Below are 24,938 nucleotides of genomic sequence, written 5' to 3'. Positions count from 1 at the left end.
AGTATTCCTTCTGTGCCTACCCCTCTTGTATTCAAGCAGTGTACTGGCGATGGGGAAACACACATGAATGAGACTTGGTTATTATTCTCAAGGAATTTATAGCTTTGAAGCACAGTCAGACATGCAAACAAATTATAACTTCCTGTTTTAAAACACTAATATTACAAGACACTCTCAAAATTTTAAAGTATCACAGAGAAGAGACTATCAAAGGACTTACCAAAGCCCTAGCTAGAAGAGGTGCTATTTAGAACAATGACCCAACTGTATAACCACAACACTTTTCAAACCTTCTGAGCTCTAACTTTGGACCAGTTTAGACCACAAGAAAGCAATTGGCTTGAACCACATTAGATAAGTCCCTTAAAAAACAACCATCCAATGGCACCCCACTCCAGTACTCTTGCCTGGAAAATCCCATGGATGGAGGAGCCTGGTAGGCTGCAGTCCATGGGGTCACTAAGAGTCAGACACGACTGAGCGACTTCACTTTCACTTTTCACTTTCATGCATTGGAGAAGGAAATGGCAACCCACTCCAGTGTTCTTGCCTGGAGAATCCCAGGGACAGGGGAGCCTGGTGGGCTGCCGTCTATGGGATCGCACAGAGTCGGACACGACTGAAGCGACTTAGCAGCAGCAGGTTACTTTTATGTCATTGGCTTTTATTGGACATAAGAAATATCAATTTAATTTATGCTTTGCATTTGTTGTTTAAATCTGCTTATTTGCTTTATTATATCATTTACTGGTTCCTAACAAATCACATGAGAAATCACATTTAGAATGTAGTGTTATGAAAACAAAAAAATTTATGTTCTGTCTTCTCTGATAAACTGATTCCTTTCAAATGACAAGATCTATTGAACATGTACTGTGTCTTCACTTTTGCCTTGGCAGCTAGAACACTGAGAACAAAAATACCAAATTCAGTCACAGCCATGTTTACCCTCAGGATAATTGTGATCTCCTTTTTCTTTGGCCCTAGTGCTCTATTTCTAGGAGTTTTGTATGTTTGTTGCTCTTGTGTTTTTTGTATTGTTTTTGTCTGTTGTAAACCTTTATGTCCTTATGGAAAAGAAATAGGATAAAATAAGCTAAGCATTTAGTATGTTCAGTCATTCTAGAATTATTTCTGCTATTTGTCAAAGATAAATGCAAAGAAAAAAACCTACGTTTGGATCTTAAAAAAGTTTGGAGAAACTGGGAAGGACAAAGATATGCAACAGAAAGACGCAAACAATGGAACTTGAGGTCGTATTGCCCATTTTCTCTGACTCAAATACTGGGCCACATTGATCTGGCATAAGGTCTAGTAGAAGAGAATATCTGAAATTTGTACTGTTTAGGAAAATCCCAGAGATACGGTTAGGCAGACAGATCCCAGCAGGTATGACCATTACATATATATAAATACACACACACACACACACATATATATATACACAGTTATAGAATAGATTTAGCCTTCTTTCTTTTTTTTTTGATTTAGTCTTTTTTCGATCACATCACTTTGACCATCTCTTGAAAGCACTGAAACTGCTTGCCGGTAATAGACTTTCAAATACAGTTTCTGAAAACAGAACGCTCCAGTTTTCTATTTATCTTTCCAGAATATCAAAAGTATTTTATAGCTGGCACCGCTTCAAAGAATTCAGATAGACTTGAGGAAGCACCTGGGCTGCCAGGTCAAACAAGGGGCCCGACAAATCAGCTGTCAGCTCAAGTTCTTAACACTCTGACACTATTCTTGGATGATTCAAACCAGGGGCGTGTTTTCTGTTGGTTTTTAACTATTTTGAGTAACATACCCCTTTGATGAGCTGATAAAGATACGGGTCATAGATACATACACATACACACACACGCAATTCTGCATACAATTTTATGGGGTTGATGGACTTCCATAAAGTCCATCCTCAGATTCTGGGTTTCGTTTAAGTGAAGGCTTTCCTGGACTGGGGGTGGGAGGGCAATGTCCTTGTAGAACTTTTAGTATAACCGTCTCTCTTATCACTGGGTCTGGAGCGGCTTGGATGGAATGAGGTAACCGGACCGGAAGACACAGACCCCCATACCTTCTGGACAGGCCCCCTCCAGGCTCTCCCTTCCCCCAATTCCCATTCGCGCAGGTGCGAAAACCTAAGGGGCCACCCCGGCGCTTTGGCTCTGGAAGGTTGGGGGAGGATGGGACCCTGGGAGCGGTAGAGGCGGAGGTGGGGGCCTTCCCGAGGTTGCTTGGTGACCAAACTCTCCGCCCAGATCGTTCCATTTCCTCAGTAGGGGGCGCCGCGGGCCAGAACGTGGCTGACGGGCCTCCCAGAGCGGCCCTCTTCCGGCTTCCCCCCCTCCGCTGGGTGGTGGCGCAGGCCCATGACGTCACAGGAGGCGGGGCCAGCGCTGCTGCCGGGTGCTGGAGGCGCCATTGGCGCCGGCTTGGCTTGCGAGCTCCGCTGAGGAGCGGGAGGTTGGGCCTCACTTACAACCGCGTCGGCTCCTGGTCCCTGGTCTTTCAGCGGCATGGCGTGCGGGGCGACATTGAAGCGGCCCATGGAGTTCGAGGCGGCGCTGCTGAGCCCTGGCTCTCCGAAGCGACGGCGCTGCGCCCCTCTGTCCGGCCCCACTCCGGGCCTCAGGCCCCCGGACGCCGAACCGCCGCCGCTGCTTCAGACGCAGATCCCACCGCCGACTCTGCAGCAGCCCGCCCCGCCCGGCAGCGACCGGCGCCTTCCAACTCCGGGTAACCAACGCTGCGGGCTTGGCAAGAAGCCAGGCCCAGGCATTTGGGGGGTGGGGGGGGGTTGGGGGTGGAGTGGGGGTGGGAGAAGATCATGAACGCTAAGCTAGTTCACTTGCAGACCCCTTCTTTGCCCTGAGAAAAGGGAACAGGGGTGCCGCTGGGCCTTGTCGCTTCCGGGGATGGAAGACATCCGGGAGGGGTAGTAGGGCCACAGAGTCGGTTTTCGGTTTTCCTGAAGCTGGGGAGCCTAGAGGGGTGGGCAGCGGGAGCAAGATGGAAATAGCCCCGGCCGCTCGGGGCCCTCCCAGACCTCAGAGCGTCTCCTTTCTCCGCTGCCCTCCCCTGTACTGAGCCGCCCTGCAGATCCAGTGGGCCATGGAAAATTGGATTCTACTCACGAACCTGGCCTTGAGGGTGCGGGGGTTGGGGGCGGGTTACTGGGAAGGGGCCTGAGAACGTGCTATGCAGCACTGTGCTGGGTCTTGTAGGGAGACCTGATTTCCAGAAGTCTTTGGTGATCTCGGGCCGCCCTCGGAAGTCGTGGAATCCGATTTCAACCTGTTTCTAAGAGACTGGCCATGTTCTTTTATTGTATGGCTATTGTCTTGCACCATATATGGCTTGAAATCGGTAGATCGTTAGCTAGAATTTGAGAATCCTTCAACATACAGAAGCTCCGGAAGCAGAAATTCAATTATCCGTAACAGAGATTCTCCTTCAATAAGGCCTTCCACACAGGCTAGGGAAAGACGAGAACTGGTGTGACAATAAAGTTAAAAACGAAAGAAAAAAACTCGGCTCCTAACCACAGCGCAAGAATAGAGGGAAAGGTGCATCAGAATGAATATTTAGCAGTTTTAAAGGACTCCCGGAAATGGAGGGGGGGTGGCTCACAACTGGACTTTGGCAGCTCATTTCTTTGTGTGTTTTTCTATTCCTCAAGCGTTAGCAAAACCTTGAGATTGCCTTAAAATCTCTTTGCTTACCCCTTTCAGTTACCAGTGTCTTTAGCCATTATTTCCTCCCCACTCTGCATAGTGCATATCCACAATGCAGATTTGAGGCCCTCATCCTCTCACACCAAGATCCCAGCGGTAGCCAGCCAGGCTCTCCTAGGCACTGTGTCCTTACTCGTGTTCACCTCACCTCTCCTCTTACCTTGGCATTTAAAGGGTTTATCTGCTGTAGCCATTTCTTGCCTAGTCAGTCTTTTATACATTTTTTCCCCAAACTATGCCTTTGCTTTTTCCCCCAGCCCCACTTGGCTGTGCCTTATCCTGGACTTCCAACATGATGTTTTCACCTGTTTGCTAATAAATACAATTATTTCTTCAAGTCTTCCATCCTTACCTGACTAACCCTGCCCCATAAGGAACTCTATTCTATTTTAGTTGTCTGATTACTTAATGTTGCAAAGCCTTGTGTACTGAAGGAAATAATGTTTGCAAAAGCAGGGGACATAGATACCCTCTTGAAGAGAGAGATTTTTCTTACACTGCTAAAGATACCCAAGGTTAGTCACATAATCTTTCTGGATCGCTCTTCTGCAAAATAGAATTAATACTTGCCTCACCTATCTTGATGGATTTTATGCAAATTTTTTATTTCTTCCAGTACTACAATCTAGATTAATTCTGTGTAGTTTACAATATAGCAAATGCTTAGTAAGTAATTGCTGAATGTATTTGGAAGCCTAAATATGGCAGTCTATACTAGGGTCGTTGGGGGTTTTTTCAATCATAAAATTTTTGCATGGATTTCTTGGTCATTTTATGTGAAAGTATTTTATTTAAAATATTCATTTGTAAAGATTGATCAGTTATGTTTCTTAATGCTTATTAGAATATGATTCTGGCATGAAAGAACCAATATGATTTGTTGCTTTGGCTTAAGTGGAAGATGCCTTATGGATTAAAATGGAAGAATGGGGGAGAAAATATTAGTTGCTATGCAAGAGGAATAAAGCCAACTAATAGAAGAGTGAATTTTAAAATCAGTGACTTCATTTTAAAATATCCTATTTAACTCAAAAGTTCTCTAAGAAATAGTCAAGAAACTGTTCTTACTGAACTTAAAAAGAGGGGCAGTATATGTTATAGCACTTTTTGTGGAAGGAGCCTATAAAATTAAGCCTTTTGTATTTAAGGAAACTAGGTGGATACCAGCCACGGAAGGGGCTTGCTGACCTCCAGGAGATGTTTGTAAACATGGATTGAGTTTAGATGTAAAACAGTTCATAATTGATCATGACTTTAGGGTTGGAGAATAACTTCCAGAAAGAAATAACATTTTAGCTGAGTCTTGAGTAATGTTAGTGGGAGAGACATCTTCAGATCAAGCAAAGGAAAAGTGCTAGAGCAAAGGCCAGAAAACCCACAGGTTAAAGAAAGGGTAGTTTAAGGCAACAGTGTTGTAGTGGGAGATGGAACTGGAAAAGTAATTTGGGGCCAAGTCTTGAAGGCAAGGGATACCATATTCAAGAGTTTGAATTTGGTCTGTAGCAACCAGAAGCTATTGTAGAATTTTGAAGATGGGTTTAGTTTGGTATAACCTAGAAGCACAATCTCAAATAATACTGGGAGGCAAGAATTTAAATTATTATCCACTGTTAAGTTTTTTTTTTAATGTGTTTTACTGTTTTATGTGGCCTTCTTGGGAAGAAAATCACAGCTACTTCGTTTTATCCTGTGCACACCGTGTTTGGACTCTTGGACTTGCCAGTCCTTCTGCCAGCCTTAATGTTGTGTCTTTCCGTTTGTTCACTTTGTTGTACAGGAGGCGGTTAGTTTATCAAAGACCTTCTGTTCTCATGAGCGTTGTCCTCATACTTGTCCTTTCTTGTTTCAAGTCTTTGCAGTTCCTTACATCCTTGTATTGATTCTGGCAAGTATGTGCTTGGAGAATAATACATTTTGAAGATGAAGCAGAGACTTCATAAATTCAGGGATCTAAAACATGAACTTCATAGCACTGTGAAAGGAAAGGGTTGCTAATCCTACATTTTTCTGGTGTTCAGGCTGAGAATTCTGGAGTTGAGCTGTGTGTGGCGCTACATTGAGCTCGTGTCAGACTGTATCATCACTTCTTATGGCATTATTAATGTCTTTGGTGTAGATGCTCACAACTTTTTGGGTAGACATTTAACATTCGTTTTGAAGTACTAGGCAACTAATCCTGAATGATTTCCCAGGGTCATAGTCACATAGGTAGGAAGGAAGCAATGGCATTATTGGCAATTACCCCTGTTTTAAAAAATATATGGTTATAGCAAGTATAAGAATAATGTAAGTAGGGGAGTGATACAGCTTCCTGGTTTTCATTTTTTATGAGGAAGCTCTGTTATGTGGAAAGTGAATATATGTTTTACTCACCCCACCCCACCCCCCCGCAAAAAAAAATATATAAAAAACACACACACCAGAAAACTTGAAAACCACATCCTTTCAGATTCTGTATTGTCTCTGGGAGAGGCCTTCAGGGTGGTTAGTGATTTGTGTGTTTTGGACTCCCTTTAATAGCATTAGCAAATTGATTTATTACCTTGACACAGAATAGTAATCTGAATCCTACCAAATACTGCCTCTTATAGGATCAGAAAATTTATTGCTAAGCTCTGACCGCCCATTCCAAGCAATAATGTCAGATCTTCTCTTGGTCAATGTCCAAGCTGTGAACCTAATGATTTCTACTGTCCCCTTCCCCAGAGATCTTAAATTCCAAACAGTATAAGAGTTTCATTGTTAGAAGCCCTTGGGTAGTAAGAGACTCTTAATTCCCTGGTTTGTGAAATTGTGCAACTCAACAGAGATCAAAAATAGCTCTTTATTAGGTGAAGCATGGCTTTGTTTGTTTATTTGTTGCTGTAAGTTGTCCTAGTTAATCCTACAGCAAACGGCAGATCTGGTCATCATTGTCACAAGAAAAGAAGCAAAGTGAACTATTAATATCTGGGTGGTTTATGCCAAAATAGCTGCTACGCTATGTAATTATTGAAACAGTGGCAATAAGAGGAAGCACTTCGGGGGTTATAAGAGGAGTGCTGTATCTGGTATAAACATTTTTCTTGTTAATATGTATAACATGGAAAAAGGGACAGGAAGCGTGAAGAAGTAACAATAAAGTGCATGCTCAAGTGTGTTTCTTTTTTATTAGAGCAAATTTTTCAGAACATAAAACAAGAATATAGTCGTTATCAGAGGTGGAGACATTTAGAAGTTGTTCTTAATCAGAGTGAAGCTTGTACTTCGGAAAGTCAGCCTCACTCCTCAACACTCACAGCACCTAGTTCTCCAGGTAAGCATGTTTTAGTGTGCATAATCCATTCAAGACTTTGTAATTGGTAATTAAAATGGTTTCCTAAGCCAGAATTGATTTCATCTAAGTAATAAAATTGGTAAAGTGTATACATTATATTACTACTTATAAATACTTTTAAAACCATAGTCATGAAATTACAAAAGACCTTAGATTGATTGGATTGACCTTCCTTCCACCCAGTTCAAGAGTACCCTTTGTAACTGCAGCATCTAGTACCATAGCCAGTAGCCACATGTAGCTGTTTAATTTTAAATTACTTAACATTTAATAAAATTTTAGTTTCTCAACTGCTGTAGCCATATTTCAAATACTTAGCAGCCACCTGTGACTGTTGTATCAGACAACACTATAGAACATTTCCGTTATTGGAGAACGTTGTGTGACAGCATTGCTCTATAACATCGACAGGTGGTCAGAGAGGATGTGCTCAAAAATAGCATCTCAGGGTTGGAGGGAACCTTCATGGTCACATAGTTCAGCCATGAGTCCCTGCAAGTAGTCAACAGGCCGGGGCTCAAACATCACCTCTGGTAGTGAACTCTGCCTACTTTAACAGTAGAGGAGTTTATTTCCTCACAGAATATTCTCCTTTTAACAGTTCGTAGAGTTTTAAATTGCCTTGATTAAAATTAGTTTCCTTATAGAACACAGATTAATGTTAGCCAGGAGGTAGGGGGAGTGGGGACAAATTGCTTAATGGGTAAGTGGTGTTACTTGGAGTGATGGAAATATTTTGAAATTAGATAGAGGTGGTGGTTGTACATTATGACTATACTGCTGCTGCTACTGCTAAGTCGCTTCAGTCGTGTCCGACTCTGTGCGACCCCATGAACTGCAGCCTTCCAGGCTCCTCCGTCCATGGGATTTTCCAGGCAAGAGTACTGGAGTGGGGTGCCATTGCCTTCTCCACATGACTATACTAAATGCCACTGAATTGTTCAGTTTTAAAATGGTTCATTTTATGTGAATTTCACATGAAATAATTTTTATTTCAATTGTCTTCTAACCCAGAGGTCTTGGCTCTCAGACAACACCCTTTCCAATTAATTGTACATACATGAGTGATAGATCTTTCAGTGATTGTAACTAGCAACTCTCCTTAATATTCTCTTGGGATTTTAGTAATATAATTTTGATGTAATAGAATATTATGAGTAGAGAAACAATTATAAATAATTTAACTGGTTTATAGACCAAGAGGGCTCAAGAAACAGATTTCAGGCTGAGCTTTGAGGAAAATTCAGAACTGGGACAGAGCTGCTCCTTTTATCATGGTCAGGAAGCCAATTTCCATCTGGCATCCCAGTGGAAATTTTGCTTTCCAGCTGCAATCTTAGGAACATTTCATTTTCCTCAACCTAGTTTTAAAAGGGATCAAGGATGAGATTTTTAGTGCCTAATTGTCTCTTTCCTTCATACGTCAGTGACTTAACAGTTTTTTATATCAGGCAGGTCAGCTCTTTCTTATCAGAATCACCTGTGTAACTTAAACAGTCCCCAAGCCCTTTTACCCCAGAATTAAATCAATATGTATCTTTTTTGTTGTTGTTTATTCTACAGATAATTATGATGTACCACCATGATTAAACATAGGTGTAGATGATCTCCAAGGATCAGGGTAGCTCTTACGTGTGCTATGCTGTGCTTAGTTGCTCAGGCATGTACAACTCATTGCAACCCCTTGGACTGTGGGGGTTCTCCAGACAGAAATACTGGAGTGGGTTGCCATGCCCTCCTTGGGGAATCTTCCTAACCCAGGGATCAAACCCAGGTTTCCCACATTACAGGCAGATTCTTTACCAGCTGAGCCACCAGGGAAGCCGAAGAATACTGGAGTGGGTAGCCTATCCCTTCTCCAGGGGATCTTCCCAACCCAGGAATCAAACCGGGGCTCCTGCATTGTGGGTGGATTCTTCACCAGCTGAGCTACCAGGGAAGCCCAGCTCTTACACTGTGAATCTGTTTTCTCTAATCCAGTCTTTCTGTCAGCTTTAACCTTTTTGTTCTTTACCAGGTGAGCATTCTGTATGGGCTCAGATTATTAATGGCATCAGAACCATTTTTCTGTGTGCAGATAAGCTAGCACACTTGAACACACTTTCTTCCTACTAGATTTGCCTTGTAGAACGAATGTCAGAAACAGAATTTTGTGAAACTATTTCATGTGTTGTCAAGTAGTGGAAATTACTATTTTTTAAAACAATTTTTATATTCTAGGACCCTTTGTTTAGTTACCAATTCAGAACCCTACAGCTGGAATGTGTTATGTAAACTAGATTTGTCTTTTGGCCAGGTTCCTCCTGGATGAAAAAGGACCAGCCCACCTTTACGCTCCGACAAGTTGGAATAATATGTGAGCGTCTCTTAAAAGACTATGAAGATAAAATTCGGGAGGAATATGAGCAAATCCTCAATACTAAACTAGCAGGTAGGCTGACGCAGTGGCTATGACCATTGTTATTAGGATTCAGTAAGGATTAATCCCGGCTAAGTAAATGGTAACTTAGAAAAAGCATAAAACTTAATACCAGAGAGTTCAATGAATTTTAAGTATTAAGTTACTCTCCTTAATTACTCTCTTTTGGATTCTAAGCATTTTATTTATACATTGTATGGAAGGACTTTCATTTGCATTTTTGAAACAAGCCAAGCTTTTCTTTCAAGAATCTTCCATATGAATAAAGGCATTGAGAAGGTTATTTGGAATAGCTGGTGAGTAGACGTGGGTGGGGATCATGCTAACCTCCCATCAGGTGGTTGGAAAGAGTATAGTCGACAGATTCAGAGTTCTGGTGGGAGTCTCTTTGTGGATGTGGAAGTCGGGCGTCTTGTGATTTAGAGGTACTTTAATGTCTGGAAAGCACTGCTCAGGCTAGAACAGAGTGATTAGTGATGGCAACAAGTAAAGCCTTTTGTAAAAGGAAGGTATCTAAATCAAGAATAGAAAGTAGTACCTGTTTAGTGAGAGAGGATGATGTGATCAGAGAGGTTTTTAGGCAACAGCTTCTTCCCGTAACAGTATTGTTTTCTCACCACTAGGCCTACATTACAGAATGTCAGTAGGTCAGCTTTAAATTGAGAACTGTTGACTTAACAGAGTGTTAAATGAATTTCTTTATAGCAGAACCTCTTTGATCCTTTAATACACTAATGGTGTGTATTATAAGAAGAAGCTGTAGTATGTCATTCCCATCTTCCGCCCCTACTCCAAAATTGTTTGGACTTCTTTGTTCATGGATGTCAGACTGCCTTCTGTCTTTCTACTGAGTTTCCCCTTCAGAAGGTAACTTCTGTGGAACTGTCTGTAGTTAGGTACTGTGGCATTTTCTCTTAGCTTTCTAGCCATTCCACCTCTATCACTCAATGTGTATGTTGAAATTTATAGCAAAGATAAAGTGCAGAAAAGAGCTTCAAGCTTCATGTCCTATAGGAGATACACTAAGATTTGCTGACTTGTAGTAGTATGCATAGCTGCCTGTCTTGGGGAGCCATTAGCAGGAGATGAAATTATGGCAGGGGTGAGATTATTAGGAAAATGTTAGAGATGATCAGTGACCAAACCTAGGAGCTAGGGATTTGGCTCTGGGACCTGAGAAAAAGGAATAGATCTCAGAGTGACCATTATAAGGAGGGCCTAAGAGTGGGTAATGTTAAATGGGAAGCTATATGTGATTCTGACCCTTGATTCTTGAAAAACTGTGGGAGAGTTTCTGGGGATAGTATATACTGTCTTTCCCCTCACAGAACAATATGAATCTTTTGTGAAATTCACACATGATCAGATTATGCGACGATATGGGACAAGGCCAACAAGCTGTAAGTATTGCCAAGTCTTTCGTTGACTTTTTCAACTTTCAAGAGCAAGATTTTGACACTGGGTACCTTGTCTCTTAGGAGCCAAAAGCCCCTATGAAGTAAAATAATAGATGACATTTAAAGAATACTTGTATGTCCAGCACTGTGCTGAACCATTTAAATCCTCCCAAAGTTTGTTTAATCCATAATTCCCCTGTGAGGGAGAAACTGCTACTTGTCCCATTTTAAAGGTAAGAGTATTTAAAGAAGTTAAATAATTTGTCCAGGCTCATATTGCTAGTGGTTCAGCCAGGATTAAAACCCAGGTAGTCTGACTTCAGTGCCAATTTATTATCTGATTTTTCCCTCAGAAAGATACTTTCAGCTGTTAATTTATGAAAATTGAGTCCTTAAGGTAGCTTATCAAGTGTGTGGTCAGAATTTCTTAATTGTAAAGATTTTGTCACTACTGGTTGCTCAAAACGTAAATTATAAACAGCTATATATGTAAGTTCTTAAGAATTATCTTCTCTTAAATTCTTGCGAATTTAGGACCTCTTGAATGGTGATTCATATCCTCCATACTGTTTATCATATTCACCATTAGTTAATATTAAAAATGCGTGATCCTATATTTTTAGTATTCTTAACTCTTTTATTTTTTATTCCTAATTTATAGATGTGTCCTGAAGCTTTCTTGCATATCTGGGTACCAGGTTTGACCTCAAGAGATGGCTGCTGTACACTTTTTGCAACTGGTTTGATATCACATTTCAGCTCCAACTTTTCATCCTGAGAACACTTAAATGTTTCTGCAGGTCCATTTTATACAACTTGAAAGACCTTAAAACTTTCTGGTTGCCACAAGCATATCTTTCTTTTCTGCTCATCGAATAAACAGCTGTGCCCTACTGTGATAGATTTTTCAAACAAAAACACCTGGAGCAGCAGTTTAGCAAAAATATGCCCTCAGTGGCACTCAACAAATGGAGTTTCCCCAAGCACAGTTCTGTAAGAAGTGTGTGTGAGAGTGTGTGTATATGTGTGTATGTGTATTTTAAGTTATTATTTGTATTGTGCAAATTTTTTTGATCTTGGGGATTCTGGCTGTGAATTTGATGCACGACAATTATGGTTAAAAACATTTGCTTGGTCTACAGAAGATCATTAATGTTTTGTGACCATATAAGTTGTAACAGTGGATTGTTTTATGTGTAGGTATTATTGTTAAATACAGGGACTGTTTCCAGGCACAGAATATGAATCATAAGTTAGGATGGACATTAGATGTGATTATGATGACATAGCAAAGGTCTGTGGTCCTAAGTCTACAAATGTGTGGTGAGGAATAGAACAAACTGGAGACAGGCCACTTGACATCTGATTCTGCCTCGCCGTGTTAGAACATTACTTTGACTCCAAGCCTTAAAAACCCACGTGGAGTCTGTGCTCACCTCATTCACACGGGAGCTCCCTGGACACTGAAACTCTCAGAAGGAAAAAGTCTCCTTTGGAATAAGAGCATCAGGGTTTGATGGGGAGCATAACAAAGGTGGGCATGGGCTGGGACAGGCCCCAGAGGCACTGCTGCTTGGGAGGAGCCACTTCACCTTTGTATCAATTATTAAAAATAGAATTTGGATCCTTTGGTCAGGTTCCCCCAAATTCTTTTTAAGAGATGTCCATGTTCAACTGCTTAAGCTTTGTTTTGGCAACCCCTGCCCAAAGTTGCTTACAGACTGTTCTTCACCTTATTTCCAAGGCTGAGGAACAGAAAGTAGCCTCTGTTTTGAGGAGGTGGAAGTTAAGTATACATTTATTTTTTACTGTGACTTGTTCAGGACCACATTTTACAAAATGCCTTGTTTCCTTTATTATTGTTTCTGGAAAGGAAAGTTCTATTAAAATTGTTTTAGTTTGAATATAGACTAGTTTTTTTAATTAAGGCTTATTTTGGGGAAAAACAAAACAAAACTTGAGTTTAATTCAAACATATGCCAGTACCTTCCAAAGTAAGGTAATATTCAGAGACAGTTGTCCTGATCATATATATGGCTTAGAAAAATTTCTGGAATATTCACATTCGAAGATTCCTTATTAATGAATGTCTTTGACTTAAATCTAACCAAAACAACAACATTATTCTTTGTACATTTTCATTATATAGTGTTAATAAGCTTAGTTGCAAACAAATAAAATACTTAAGCTATTTGTTTACCTTGCCTTCTTAATACTGTGATATGTTTATTAATTCAAATAATTTATGTGAGGCTGCTATAACTATTTCTCCATTTCAACATTACATTTAAGATTTAAAGACTTTTTAAAGCCCGGAAGTGATCTTTTAATTATTAAAGAATTATTTTGACTTCATATTTGAAGGGCAACGTGTTTGATCTCTTCTTTGTCCAGGGTAGTCACTTCTTCCTGGAAGAGAAGAATAGCAGTGGCTGTAATGAGAGTGGCCTTACAGTGGGATAGTCACAGCAAAACAAGGGAAGGGCAACTGTGGGGGCATCCGACATCCTGAAGGATGGACCAGGACTGGGGCATGCTGCTTCGATGAAGCCTTTTTAATACAGAGTCAGTGTGAGGTGCCAGCTCACTGTCGCTGGTGTCAGTCCCATTCCTACTAAATGGCTTCTGGGTGAGAAATAGAGTAGGTCTCTCTAAGGAAGAAGATAGATACCCTCTCGCTGCACCCAGTATTGTTAGGCTCTTGTATCATCATATGGTTACCCTTTGGGGCCACGGGATATAAGACCACACCACCATGACTGGGTTTTGGGATCTTCTCAAAAGGGACTAGACATGTTTGTTTAATGTTTTATGCAGAGAAAAGACGAATCCTAGATCAGAAAATGGGGACATGTAAGGTGATCCTTAGACAAGTGAAAGGAGTTTTTTCTCTAGAACTTGATTGCTAGGGCTTTGAACTTAGGGGCAATTCCCAGGTAGGGAAGTGTCTTTGGCTCATGGAAATAAGTTAAGGCCAAGGGAAGAAGACAACCTACAGAGACCTGTAAGGATGGGCTGGGACCTGTGGTCTCAGAAGAACTGTGTATAGTGAACTAGTTTTAAAAATTTTAATTCCATGTATTATCTTTCAGTAAAGTCTTCCTCTTAAGGGGAAGGAAGGGAGTAAGTGTCCAGGCATACCTAAGTCAGAGGAGTACAGGGGAGATCAAAGTTTGTGAGGCAGTGATAATTGTTAGGAGTTCCCAAGGAGAAGAAGACTATCAGGAGACATAAGAACTTGGGCCAACCTTCTCCACATGGTGAGTTTTCTGTCCAGCAGGGAGGATTGGTTGGTTCATGTAGTAGTTACAGGAATGGTCTTTGGATGTTTGTAGCCCTGGAGTTTAGTCTGCTCTGCCACTAATTTGCTATGTGAGCCTTGCCAAGCTACTGAACTTGCTGAGCCATAGTTTCCTTGTCTGTAAAATGAGGGTTAATTGTATGTACATCATTGGGGTTTGTTTTCAAATGTGAGATTGCATTTTCCATGTAAAGTATTTAGCACAGTTTGGGACATAGAATATACACTTGAAAATGTTACAGCAGGTCTCTTTACAGTGGTCTTCATCAGATTGGAAGACCAAAACCCTTTCTGCATTGGTGATTCTCAACTTCCAGAATGAATAGCCCCTTGTTAACATCAAATCTACATTCTCTTAGAATTTGTACTTTCTAAGTGTTTGACTGAAAAATAAAAGATGAATGACAACTGAATTCAGTGATGCCTTTCAGTGAATCTGTATTTTGTTACTCACTTAGCAGGGATCAGCAAACTGGCCAATTTTTGTAGATAAAGTTATACTGGAACACTGCCACACCTATTTGTTTGCATCTGTGGCTGCTTTCACATCGCAACTCCAGAGCCAGAGACAGTGTCGTCCACAGAGTGAAAATACTCTTTGGCCCTTTATAGAAAAGTGTTTGGGCTCCTGCACTGTAGCATCAATAGACATATTAGAAAGGTTACAAAAAAGGCAAATGGGGTGCATCATGGATGGGAGAGTCACACCTCAGGTCAAGGTCTGATGAAAAATTCCTCTGCTTACCAAGGTAAACTGAATGCTGTTAAGGAACAGTGACGTCTGTGCTGCCCTGGTGAGTCTTTCCTTGAAAAGGCCCTGAGGGTGTGTGTAGTCTTCTATAGTTGCAGTTAACCTGGACTTTGAATAAGGCTGACACCTTCAGCGAAAAAAGATGCAGGTTTACCTAGGAAAAAATCTCCAGGTCTCAATGCCAAACCACACTTTGAAATAAATAATTAGCTCTTCATTGTAGGAATGGTGTGATACTTTGTCTAAAATTTCAATATCTGTATTCATAGACCTCATGTTTTTGCTGCTGTTGCTTATAGTGTTCTGTCTCTGCCAGGTTATCTGTGAGCTGGACAGTATATTTGAAAAATTATTCATAGGAATAAACCGGAAAAGGATGCAGCATCCGGCCCTAGGAAGGCTATCTGGTTGCCTGTTTTTTAGGAATATTACCAAACCTTAATTGAGATTGAAGGCTGGAGGTTCCATGGATCATCCAGGTAACACATAGCCAGGTGTCAGGTCCATGTGAGAAGTGGTTTCCTTTTGTTTCACCCATATCTTGAAAGTGTAATACTTTGGAATCCCTGCTTGAGGTGTCTGTGGTGGCGGGTTTGCACTTTTAGCTCAGCCTTAGGTTTTGATTTTTGTCTCCTTCAGTCCATGGTGTTCCTAAAAGTGTAATTCAGGCATCCAGGGGCTTTTTCCATGTTAGCAAATACCTTAAGAGACAGAGTAGCTTTGAGTTCTAGGCTGTCTAGGTTCTCTCTTACCTATATCTTGGCTCAGTGATTCCTCAAAACTAGTTTGTGCTGTTTAGAAAATGATTCTTATATTTCAACTGTTGTTTAGCTGCTCTTGACAGTAGCCTGATCCACTTTTTCTGAGGCATAGTACCCAGTATACCTTCAGGCTAATAGGACAAAAGTAGGGAAAGACATGTTTATATTGGCTTTGAATGTTTTTTAGTCATTGAGCAAGCATTACTGGTATCTTCTGAGTTCTTTATTTGTGGAAGACAGATACATGATTTGGTGGGCGGGGGGGCACATGCAGTGGCTTGCAGAACCCAGGCCTGTGGCAGTGAAAGCACGAAGATTCAATCCCTGGACCACCAGGGAATACCCTGTGAGTTTTAAAAGCCTGACAAGTTATGTTAAATAGCCCTACTCTGTCTTGTATCACATAAATAAATACTTAGATGGATCTTGATTCCTGAAAAGGAGCTCAGTCTAGCAAAGCAATGGAAGCGGGGAAAGTAAAAGCTGCTGTGTCATGTGAGGGTACAGGTAGTGGACTGAGAGAAGAGATGGTAGGTGCTTCTAAGTAGCAGTGGTGGTCAGGGAAGGCTTCGTTTTGGGTGGTAGTGTTGGAATGAGGTTTCAAAAGGTGAATAGGGTTCAGATAAAAGTAGTAATTAGGACTTGAAATAAGCAAAGGCTGGGTGATGGGAAACTGCCAGTGTTCAGGCACAATATTCTTGTTTCAACCAGAGTAGAAAACGCATAATGGATCTTGGAAAGAGAGCTCAAAGGTAGGTAGTAGGGGTTAGATAATGAGGGGCTTTGACTACAGGGAGTTTGACCTTTCCCCTGTAGGAATCTGAAGAGTTGAGGGAAACTAACTGAAGTAAGTACCAGAGAGAAGGGCAAATACCAAACTAGAGACAGACCAGTCACAGGCCTCTTTTTGTTGTCCAGTTAGAGATAACAAAGGCCTGAACATTGATGGGGGAGGATGATGAAATGAGGCTCTGGCTTTGCCTGGCTAAGAAGGGCATGGTGCACTTCCAACAGGCCCATTTTTAAAGATCCTTTTTCTTTTGGCTTGTCTTATCCGTGTCTCTTATTTAATCCAGCCCAGTTCCATAGCGGCTGCTGTTGAATGGTTTTGTCCTGTGTTTTGTTTTTCACAGATTCTCTTAAATCTACCTGTTGTTCTTAAAGGTTCTGGTTATCTCTTGCATGGATTGTTAAATTTTCCTCTCAGACTGTCCATCATGGTGCCCCTATTGTTCTACCTGGAATTAAATCCCTTCTGACGTGACAAATGGCTGCCTCAAGTGGCAGTTGTCTTCCTGCTCCCTTCTTGAAAGCGGTGTTAATGTAGCCCTTTGATGAATGCTTATTGAGCACCTCCTGTATTCTAGGCACTAGGAATATATCACTGAGCTAGATAGACCAAGTCCCTGCTCTTAATGGTGCTGACATTGTGAGGCAATACAAACTAGTAAACAGTTTAATCCAAGATTTAAGTTTGAAGGAAATCAAATGGGAATGATAGAACCAGATGCCTGAATTGGGTGGCAAAAGAGACCTGAGGAAGTAGTTGTGTAATGCATTTATGAGTCTACATGACTCTTCCACTGTACTGAGCTGTTGGTAGCACCTTGAACTATTACCTATTGGCTCTTAAATGATGAGTGACTAATGGATTATGTGGCTACTCCTCCCCTTTGCTAGTAGTCAGTATACTACCTGAAACTCTTCCTTAACTCTCAGATAAGTAACTAAGCTTTCTGCAGGTTGTCTCTCTGCAGCAAAGGTAAGAGAGATCCAGCCCTTACCCTAGAGAGGCTCACAGTCTCTGGGCAGGAAGGTGATGAAACTTGAAGTATTCTGTGCACCTGGACAGAAAGCAGAGTGCTTCCTGTGGAAGGCCACTCTTGACAGCTTCCCTCCAGGTGTTTTAAGATGGGGAAACAGTGGAAACAGTGTCAGACTTTATTTTGGGGTGCTCAAAAATCACTGCAGATGGTGACTGCAGCCATGAAATTCAAAGACGCTTACTCCTTGGAAGGAAAGTTACGACCAACCTAGATAGCATATTCAAAAGCAGAGACGTTACTTTGCCAACAAAGGTCTGTCTAGTCAAGGCTATGGTTTTTCCAGTGGTCATGTATGGATGTGAGAGTTGGACTGTGAAGAAAGCTGAGCACCAAAGAATTGATGCTTTTGCAGTGTGGTGTTGGAGAAGACTCTTGAGAGTCCCTTGGACTGCAAGGAGATCCAACCAGTCCATTCTGAAGGAGATCAGCCCTGGGATTTCTTTGGAGGGAATGATGCTAAAGCTGAAACTCCAGTACTTTGGCCACCTCATGCGAAGAGTTGACTCATTGGAAAAGACTCTGATACTGGGAGGGATTGGGGGCAGGAGGAGAAGGGGACGACAGAGGATGAGATGGCTGGATGGCATCGCTGACTCGATGGACGTGAGTTTGAGTGAACTCCGGGAGTTGGTGATGGACAGGGAGGCCTGGCGTGCTGTGATTCATGGGGTTGCAAAGAGTCGGACACGACTGAGCGACTGAACTGACTGTACTCAGGAAGGCTGACTCACTGGTAAAGCTATATTGGTCTATAAAACCAGACTCTAGTGTGTTAATTCATGAGGAGAGATGTCTGGTGCAGTAGACAGCCCCATTGGCCTTACTGTGTTTTCTGTATACTTTAGCAGCACTCAGGGATCTTAGTTCTCTGACCAGGAGTGAACTGGTTACCCTGCAGTGGAAGGCCGAGTCATAACCACTGGACTGCCATAACCACTGGACTGCCGGGGAAGTCCCTTAGTGTGTTTTCATGTAATCCTACCACTTGGGAAGCCTAATTAAAGTCAAGAAAAAGCTCCATGTAACAGAGCAAGGGGACTTTAATTCTAGGGATGGAATGTTGACCAACATCCAATTACGCCTCCCACAAGCCTTCCCCACCTCCACCCCCCGCCCCCACCCCCACCCCCTTTCCTCCCCGCGGCAGTGGTTCCTGGTTTGGTTACATCTTTTCCCCATACTGTGAAAGTGAAGTCCTTCAGTCGTGTCTTTGTGACCCCATGGACTGTAGCCTACTACACTCCTCTGCCCATGGGGTTTTCCATGCAAGAGTACTGGAGTGGGTTGCCATTTCCTTCTCCACCTGTATCTCCCCCGAAATGGCACATCTTTTGCTCTTTAAGAGTCACTCTGCCATTTTATTCAGGCCTTGGGACTGTTACTTTCACTTTCGGATTGCTTTGCTTATTGCTTTTGTTGAGTCTATCCTATAGCTCCGGGCTTGGGGGTGAGGGTTGGGGGGAAAGCTTTCAAACTTTGTCTTTTCCACTTGTGCTAGGATCCTCAGGCTACCCAGTTTATTCAAATCTGCTGGACAATGGTATCAGATAAGGCCTAAAGTTCCCAATGTGCTAAATTATAGATGGCATATCTGCAGAAAGGTAGCATTAAACGCTTTTATCCGGTTATGACTGAGGTGTGTAAACAGGAAATCCTACAGATCAAGGATCAAGGACAGAAGTCCCGTGAAATAGGTCCAGGGGTCATTAAATCTGTGACTGTCCATAGCCCCAGCTCATGCAGCAGCGAGGCTAGTTTTCAGGGGAACGGGAACAGGAAGGCGTTGGGGTGGGTGGTGGGGCTTCGATTAACACTGAGCCTTACTCTTGTTCTTTGAAGATGGGAGCAAGACTGTTGGGGAAGCACAGAAGGCCTAGGCCTGTTCCACCCGGCCTCTGAGCCTCAGGGTTCCCCAATAAAGAATGAACAATGCAACAGCTCAGGCTTGTTTCTGTGTATAATATCTTTTGATTTCGTTGTAAAACTACAATTCCAAGAAGCAGAGGCTTGCAGAAAAAGGAAAAAAAGAGATAAACGAGAGGAATACAAGAGGTGGTAACGCGGCCCCCGCCCCATGGCAGGGTTAAAGTCACTAAAAAGCCCAGGAAGCTAAGCTGGCGCCCATGGTCGGCATAGCAACGGCGCAGGCGCAGTTCTGGCGTAGGATTTCTGGGAACTGTAGTTTTCCCATCTTCGGGAGCGCTCTGTCATGGACATCCTTGCACAGCCGCACCAACACCAGGGCCGAATGGAGGGGCTTGGCGTATTAACAGTTAACATCTATAATAGGAAACAGTATACGTATAACTGGGCTGGTGGGACCTCAACAAAGCCCTAGTAAACGCTCAGGAGTTCAGGAAGACTCCACAGAAAGCTTCGTGCGATAAACGATGAAAACGGATTAGGCATTTGCTGAGGCGTACAGTGGGAAGTCTGTAATGATCCTACAAAATTTGCAAGCATGAGAACAGTTCTGGATGTTTGAGAACACCAGGGTATTGAATACCAGTTGGTGAACAATGGGATCTGAGGAGTTAGAAATGGAAAGAAGTCAGATCATGGTCTTGAATGCCAAACCCAAAAATCTGGACCTTTTCTTGAATAACCTTACACAGAGCCCAAGCAATATGAATGACCCCCTTCTTTTGCATTCTCCTTTTATTCATCTTTGTTTTAACCACTTGCCACAGCATTCTGTGCCTTCATCCCAAGAACTCAACAAGGGTCATGGTTGAGATAAGAGCTCAGGAAGTGTTTTCTGAATGATCAGATTTGAGTCTTCAGAAAAGCGTGCAACAATAAGAAGAGAGGGGAAGAAGAGAGTAAGGCTGGATGTTCAAAGTTCAAAGTAAATTGCTTTCCCAGTCTGTAATTTTCTCTCCATCCAAGGTTTGAAATCTGGTACCTCAAGGGCCATTTCCATGATGGGTTTTGTTTGGTCAGCACTTGAAAAAAAAATTAGTTGCCCCACTTTTTAAAATGGAATGTTTCACATTTCACTTCAGTTGCTCAGTCGTGTCCGACTCTTTGCGACCCCATGAATCGCAGCACGCCAGGCCTCCCTGTCCATCACCAACTCCCGGAGTTCACTCAGACTCACGTCCATCGAGTCAGTGATGCCATCCAGCCATCTCATCCTCTGTCATCCCCTTCTCCTCCTGCCCCCAATCCCTACCAGCATCAGAGTCTTTTCCAATGAGTCAACTCTTCGCATGAGGTGGCCAAAGTACTGGAGTTTCAGCTTTAGCATCATTCTTTCCAAAGAAATCCCAGGGCTGATCTCCTTCAGAATGGACTGGTTGGATCTCCTTGCAGTCCAAGGGACTCTCAAGAGTCTTCTCCAACACCACACTGCAAAAGCATCAATTCTTTGGCGCTCAGCTTTCTTCACAGTCCAACTCTCACATCCATACATGATCACAGGAAAAACCATAGCCTTGACTAGACGGACCTTTGTTGGCAAAGTAATGTCTCTGCTTTTGAATATGCTATCTAGGTTGGTCATAACTTTCCTTCCAAGGAGTAAGCGTCTTTTAATTTCATGGCTGCAGTCACCATCTGCAGTGATTTTTGAGCCCCAAAAAATAAAGTCTGACACTGTTTCCACTGTTTCCCCCATCTACTTCCCATGAAGTGATGGGACCAGATGCCATGATCTTCGTTTTCTGAATGTTGAGCTTTAAGCCAACTTTTTCACTCTCCTCTTTCACTTTCATCAAGAGGCTTTTGAGTTCCTCTTCACTTTCTGCCATAAGGGTGGTGTCATCTGCATATCTGAGGTAATTGATATTTCTCCCACCAATCTTGATTCCAGCTTGTGTTACTTCCAGTCCAGCATTTCTCATGATGTACTCTGCATAGAAGTTAAATAAACAGGGTGACAGTATACAGGCTTGACATACTCCTTTTCCTATTTGGAACCAGTCTGTTGTTCCATGTCCAGTTCTAACTGTTGCTTCCTGACCTACATACAGGTTTCTCAAGAGGCAGGTCAGGTGGTCTGGTATTCCCATCTCTTTCAGAATTTTCCACAGTTTATTGTGATCCACACAGTCAAAGGCTTTGGCGTAGTCAATAAAGCAGAAATAGATGTTTTTCTGGAACTTTCTTGCTTTTTCCATGATTCAGTGTATGTTGGCAATTTGATCTCTGGTTCCTCTGCCTTTTCTAAAACCAGCTTGAACATCTGGAAGTTCATGGTTCACGTACTGCTGAAGCCTGGCTTGGAGAATTTTGAGTATTTACTAGCGTGTGAGCCAGCGTTTCACATTTAAGCAATAACAAAAGATTTCTGGCTTCTCGTGAAAAATTTGAAGAGTTGACAATTTGGAGCCCTGATTCTTGACAGCAAGAGTGGAGCTGAGGAGCTGCTGCCCCCTTTAGACGGGACATATGCTCTTCAGGTTGCATGTTCCCCACCATTCCTCTCCCTCAAACTGAGGCCAAGGATCAGTTCCCATTTATCATAATGCTTTTGTTTTCATTTCCTTACAGTGAGCTAGCTCTGGCCTTGGAGGCTTTTAAATTGCCATCTTTGTACTAATCTACCCCACCTGGTATCTGAGGAGTGATTCAATGAAATTAATATTTTAGAAAGATTAATCAGTGCAAAACAGACTAAAGTGAGGAGCCAGGAAGCAGAAAGGAAAAAATAAATTTGAAAATCTATTGAAGGAATATTTGAAAGCATTTGGCCAGTGATTAAATATTGGATGAAGCAGGAGGAAACGGCAAAATACAGCTTCAGAGTTTACTACCTGAATGGCTGGAAAGATGCTATCACCAACATTAAATGGGAGAAGTGAAAGGGGTGGTGGTGATCACCACCTTGCCACCTCTAGTATTTTGTAGGCAAGGGCCATGAGTTACCAATTCCATAATCCTCCAGTATTGTGCTGGACATGCATTAGGTGCCCAGGAAATTCTAGCCGAACTGCAACTTATCTGAGGTGGGGTACATATCTGATGAGGGGGGAAGAAAAGGAGAATTGGAATGCTGGAACAAAAGCAGTACATGGTGGGACCTCAGGCATTCTCCTCAGAGTGGATGAAACCAGGGCTTGGTTGATAGTTAATGCATTTTAGAGAAACCTATGCAAAAGTCCTGAAGCAGAGCAGGAATTTGGCATGCAGAAATGGAAGCGGGGGAGGGAGGAATCGGTATCCTTCCAAAGGAAAGAAGAAAAAAAGGGAGAGAGAGATTGGATCGCAGGATATTCCTGGAATACACAGAAGAGCAAGCTCTCGGTCAGGGCATTAGGCAGAGTTTTGGACAATAAGGCTGGGAAGGTTGGAACACCGGACTTCTCTAAACAGTTTTGAGAGCTCATTGCTTAAAAGGAAAAGAAATCTGCAGAACAGAGCCACTGCCGCCACCCCCATCTTCCCTGCCTTGGGGAGGACATCAGGTCACTGATCCAGGAGGGCTCAGAAAGGGAAAGAGTCATAGCCTCCACCGCAGCACCTGCACCCACCACGCAGAGCATCAGGTGTGTGGTGGTGAGCAAAGGGGCTGTGGTCAAAACATGCTACACAAGCAACGCCTTCCCCAAGGATTACATCCCCAGTATTCAACAACTATAGCGCCCAGAGTGCAGTTGACGGGTGCCCAGTGAACCCGAACCTGTAGGAACAGCAGGCCAGGAGGAGTATGATCACCTCCGCACACTCTCCTGCCCTCAGACCAACATGTTTGTCATCTGCTTCTCCACTGTCATCCGCCTTCCTATGAGAATGTGCAGCACAAGTGGCATTCAGAGGTGTGCTACCATCGCCCTGAGGTGCCCATCCTCTTGGTGGGCACCAAGAAGGACCTGACACCCTAAAGGTGCCTGAAGGAGCTGGGCCAGGTGGTGGCCCAGCAGATCCAAGCTGTGCTTGGCCCTGCAGCAGGATGGCATCAAGGAAGTGTTTACCGAGGCTGTCCGGCAGTACTTAACCCCATGCCGATCAAGCATGGGCAGTCCTGCATCCTCCTGTGACCTGGCACTCAGCTTGGAGGCTGCCCCTGACCCCCTACCGGTTGCGCCTTTGTGTCTTGGTGCCTTGTCTGCCCTCAGCTGTGCCTTAAGGACTAATTCTGGGACCCCCTTGCTTATGGGGTCCCCAAATGTCTTTTTCTCCTTAACGGGGACCCACAGGGAAAGGGGCTTTGGGCCCTGCCCCATTCTGCTTGGAAACACCAAGTATTCTTGAGAGCTCACCCAGGTCACAGTTGGACCCCTCCTCCAAGAAGCTTCCGCATTTCCCCCTACTCACCAGTTGACCTAGTTTTCCACACAGATATTGCTGCCTGTCCTGGTGCCTTCTCTCCGGAGGGCTCCGCAGACCCTAACCTCTCCCTCACTGCTCTTCAAATTGCTCCGCCCTCAAGATGCTCTCTCTTCCACAGGGAAGAAGCCACTGAATCCTAGTAAGATGAATGTGCCCTAACCTACCTCCATGTCCCTGGGCCTCATGCACCTGCTGACTGACTCGGTCCCACCCCCATCGGGCTCCTGGGGCCCCTCAACCCCCATCTGCATCAACAAAACCTTCTGTCTCCAGTGAAGAAAAAAAAAGAAGTTTTCAGCTCAACCCCCCAATAAATATTTATTTACAAGTTTTTTAATATGTACAACTAATGTAGTATTATGCCCTTTATAAACATTAACAAACAAGAAATTAAAAAACACAAAAATTAGAAATACTCTATTTTCTTTCCACTTCCCCAACGTATCATATCACATACACTTTATGGTACCCATTCCACCCCGCGCAGCCGTCCCAGCTCCAACCCCACCACCACTCTGGGGCTCTTGCTGTAATCAAGGGGAACCTCTGGAGGTTCGGAAACAGAGGGGCATGGTCTCTGACGACTCTCCAGAATCCGTAAACTTTAAAAACTGAGACACAAAGAACTGCGATTGTCTTAGAGTGCCCTCCATGTGCTAGGAAACGCCTCAGTGGTTTGGTGGTGGTTTACTCGCTAAATCCTGTCCGACTCTTGAGACTACGGGCTGTAACTAGCCAGGCTCCTCTGTCCATGTAATTCTCCAGGCAAGAATATTGGAGTGGGTTGCCATAGAGGATCTTCCTGACCCAGGGATCGAACCCTCTTCTCTTACATCTCCTGCATTGGCAGGCGGGTTCTTTACCACTAGGGCAATCTGGGAAACCCAGTGCTTTAATAGAACTCATTTAATCCCGCAAGCAACCCTATACACTGTATTATTATCTTAGATGAAACAGAAACAGCGAAGTTAAGAAATTTTGCCAGGTGACGCAGAAGTGGCGGAGCAAGAACTGGAACCCACCCTGGGTGTGTCCACACTCCATGAGCTTAACTGCCACTGGAAGGGGATGAAGAGGGTTTCCTTGGTCAAGTCCCTCACCAATCATAGCTGTGGTGAGAGTCCCAGGCACTGAAGGAGGAAGCAGCAGGAAATCAC

General features: G+C 43.1%; 1 protein-coding gene, 1 long non-coding RNA gene and 1 pseudogene across 3 annotated transcripts; 2 read left to right on the top strand and 1 right to left on the bottom strand.

Annotated features, from left to right (window-relative positions):
- The first annotated feature begins 2,390 nt into the window (after positions 1-2,390).
- On the top strand, positions 2,391-14,583 carry AKIRIN1 (akirin 1). Its single transcript, XM_019957788.2, has 5 exons — positions 2,391-2,739; positions 6,892-7,032; positions 9,350-9,484; positions 10,801-10,872; positions 11,531-14,583. The coding sequence occupies exons 1-5, from the start codon at positions 2,520-2,522 to the stop codon at positions 11,539-11,541; spliced, it is 579 nt and encodes a 192-aa protein (XP_019813347.1). The 5' UTR covers positions 2,391-2,519; the 3' UTR covers positions 11,542-14,583.
- On the bottom strand, positions 13,189-24,938 carry LOC139182280 (uncharacterized). 2 transcript variants are annotated; one of them, XR_011565933.1, is made up of 2 exons: positions 24,804-24,938; positions 13,189-13,278 (listed from the first exon to the last, which is right to left on the bottom strand). It is a non-coding gene; the product is annotated as an uncharacterized lncRNA (long non-coding RNA). The 2 variants fall into 2 exon arrangements; XR_011565934.1 differs by lacking the exon at positions 13,189-13,278 and adding an exon at positions 19,448-19,788.
- Positions 22,636-24,883, top strand: LOC109556910 (rho-related GTP-binding protein RhoG-like; annotated as a pseudogene).

This window comes from Bos indicus, chromosome 3, assembly GCF_029378745.1.
Source record: "Bos indicus isolate NIAB-ARS_2022 breed Sahiwal x Tharparkar chromosome 3, NIAB-ARS_B.indTharparkar_mat_pri_1.0, whole genome shotgun sequence".
Classification (NCBI taxonomy): Eukaryota; Metazoa; Chordata; class Mammalia; order Artiodactyla; family Bovidae; genus Bos; species Bos indicus.
Note: the sequence above shows the minus strand (reverse complement) of the source record. Positions and strands in the feature narration are given on the sequence as shown.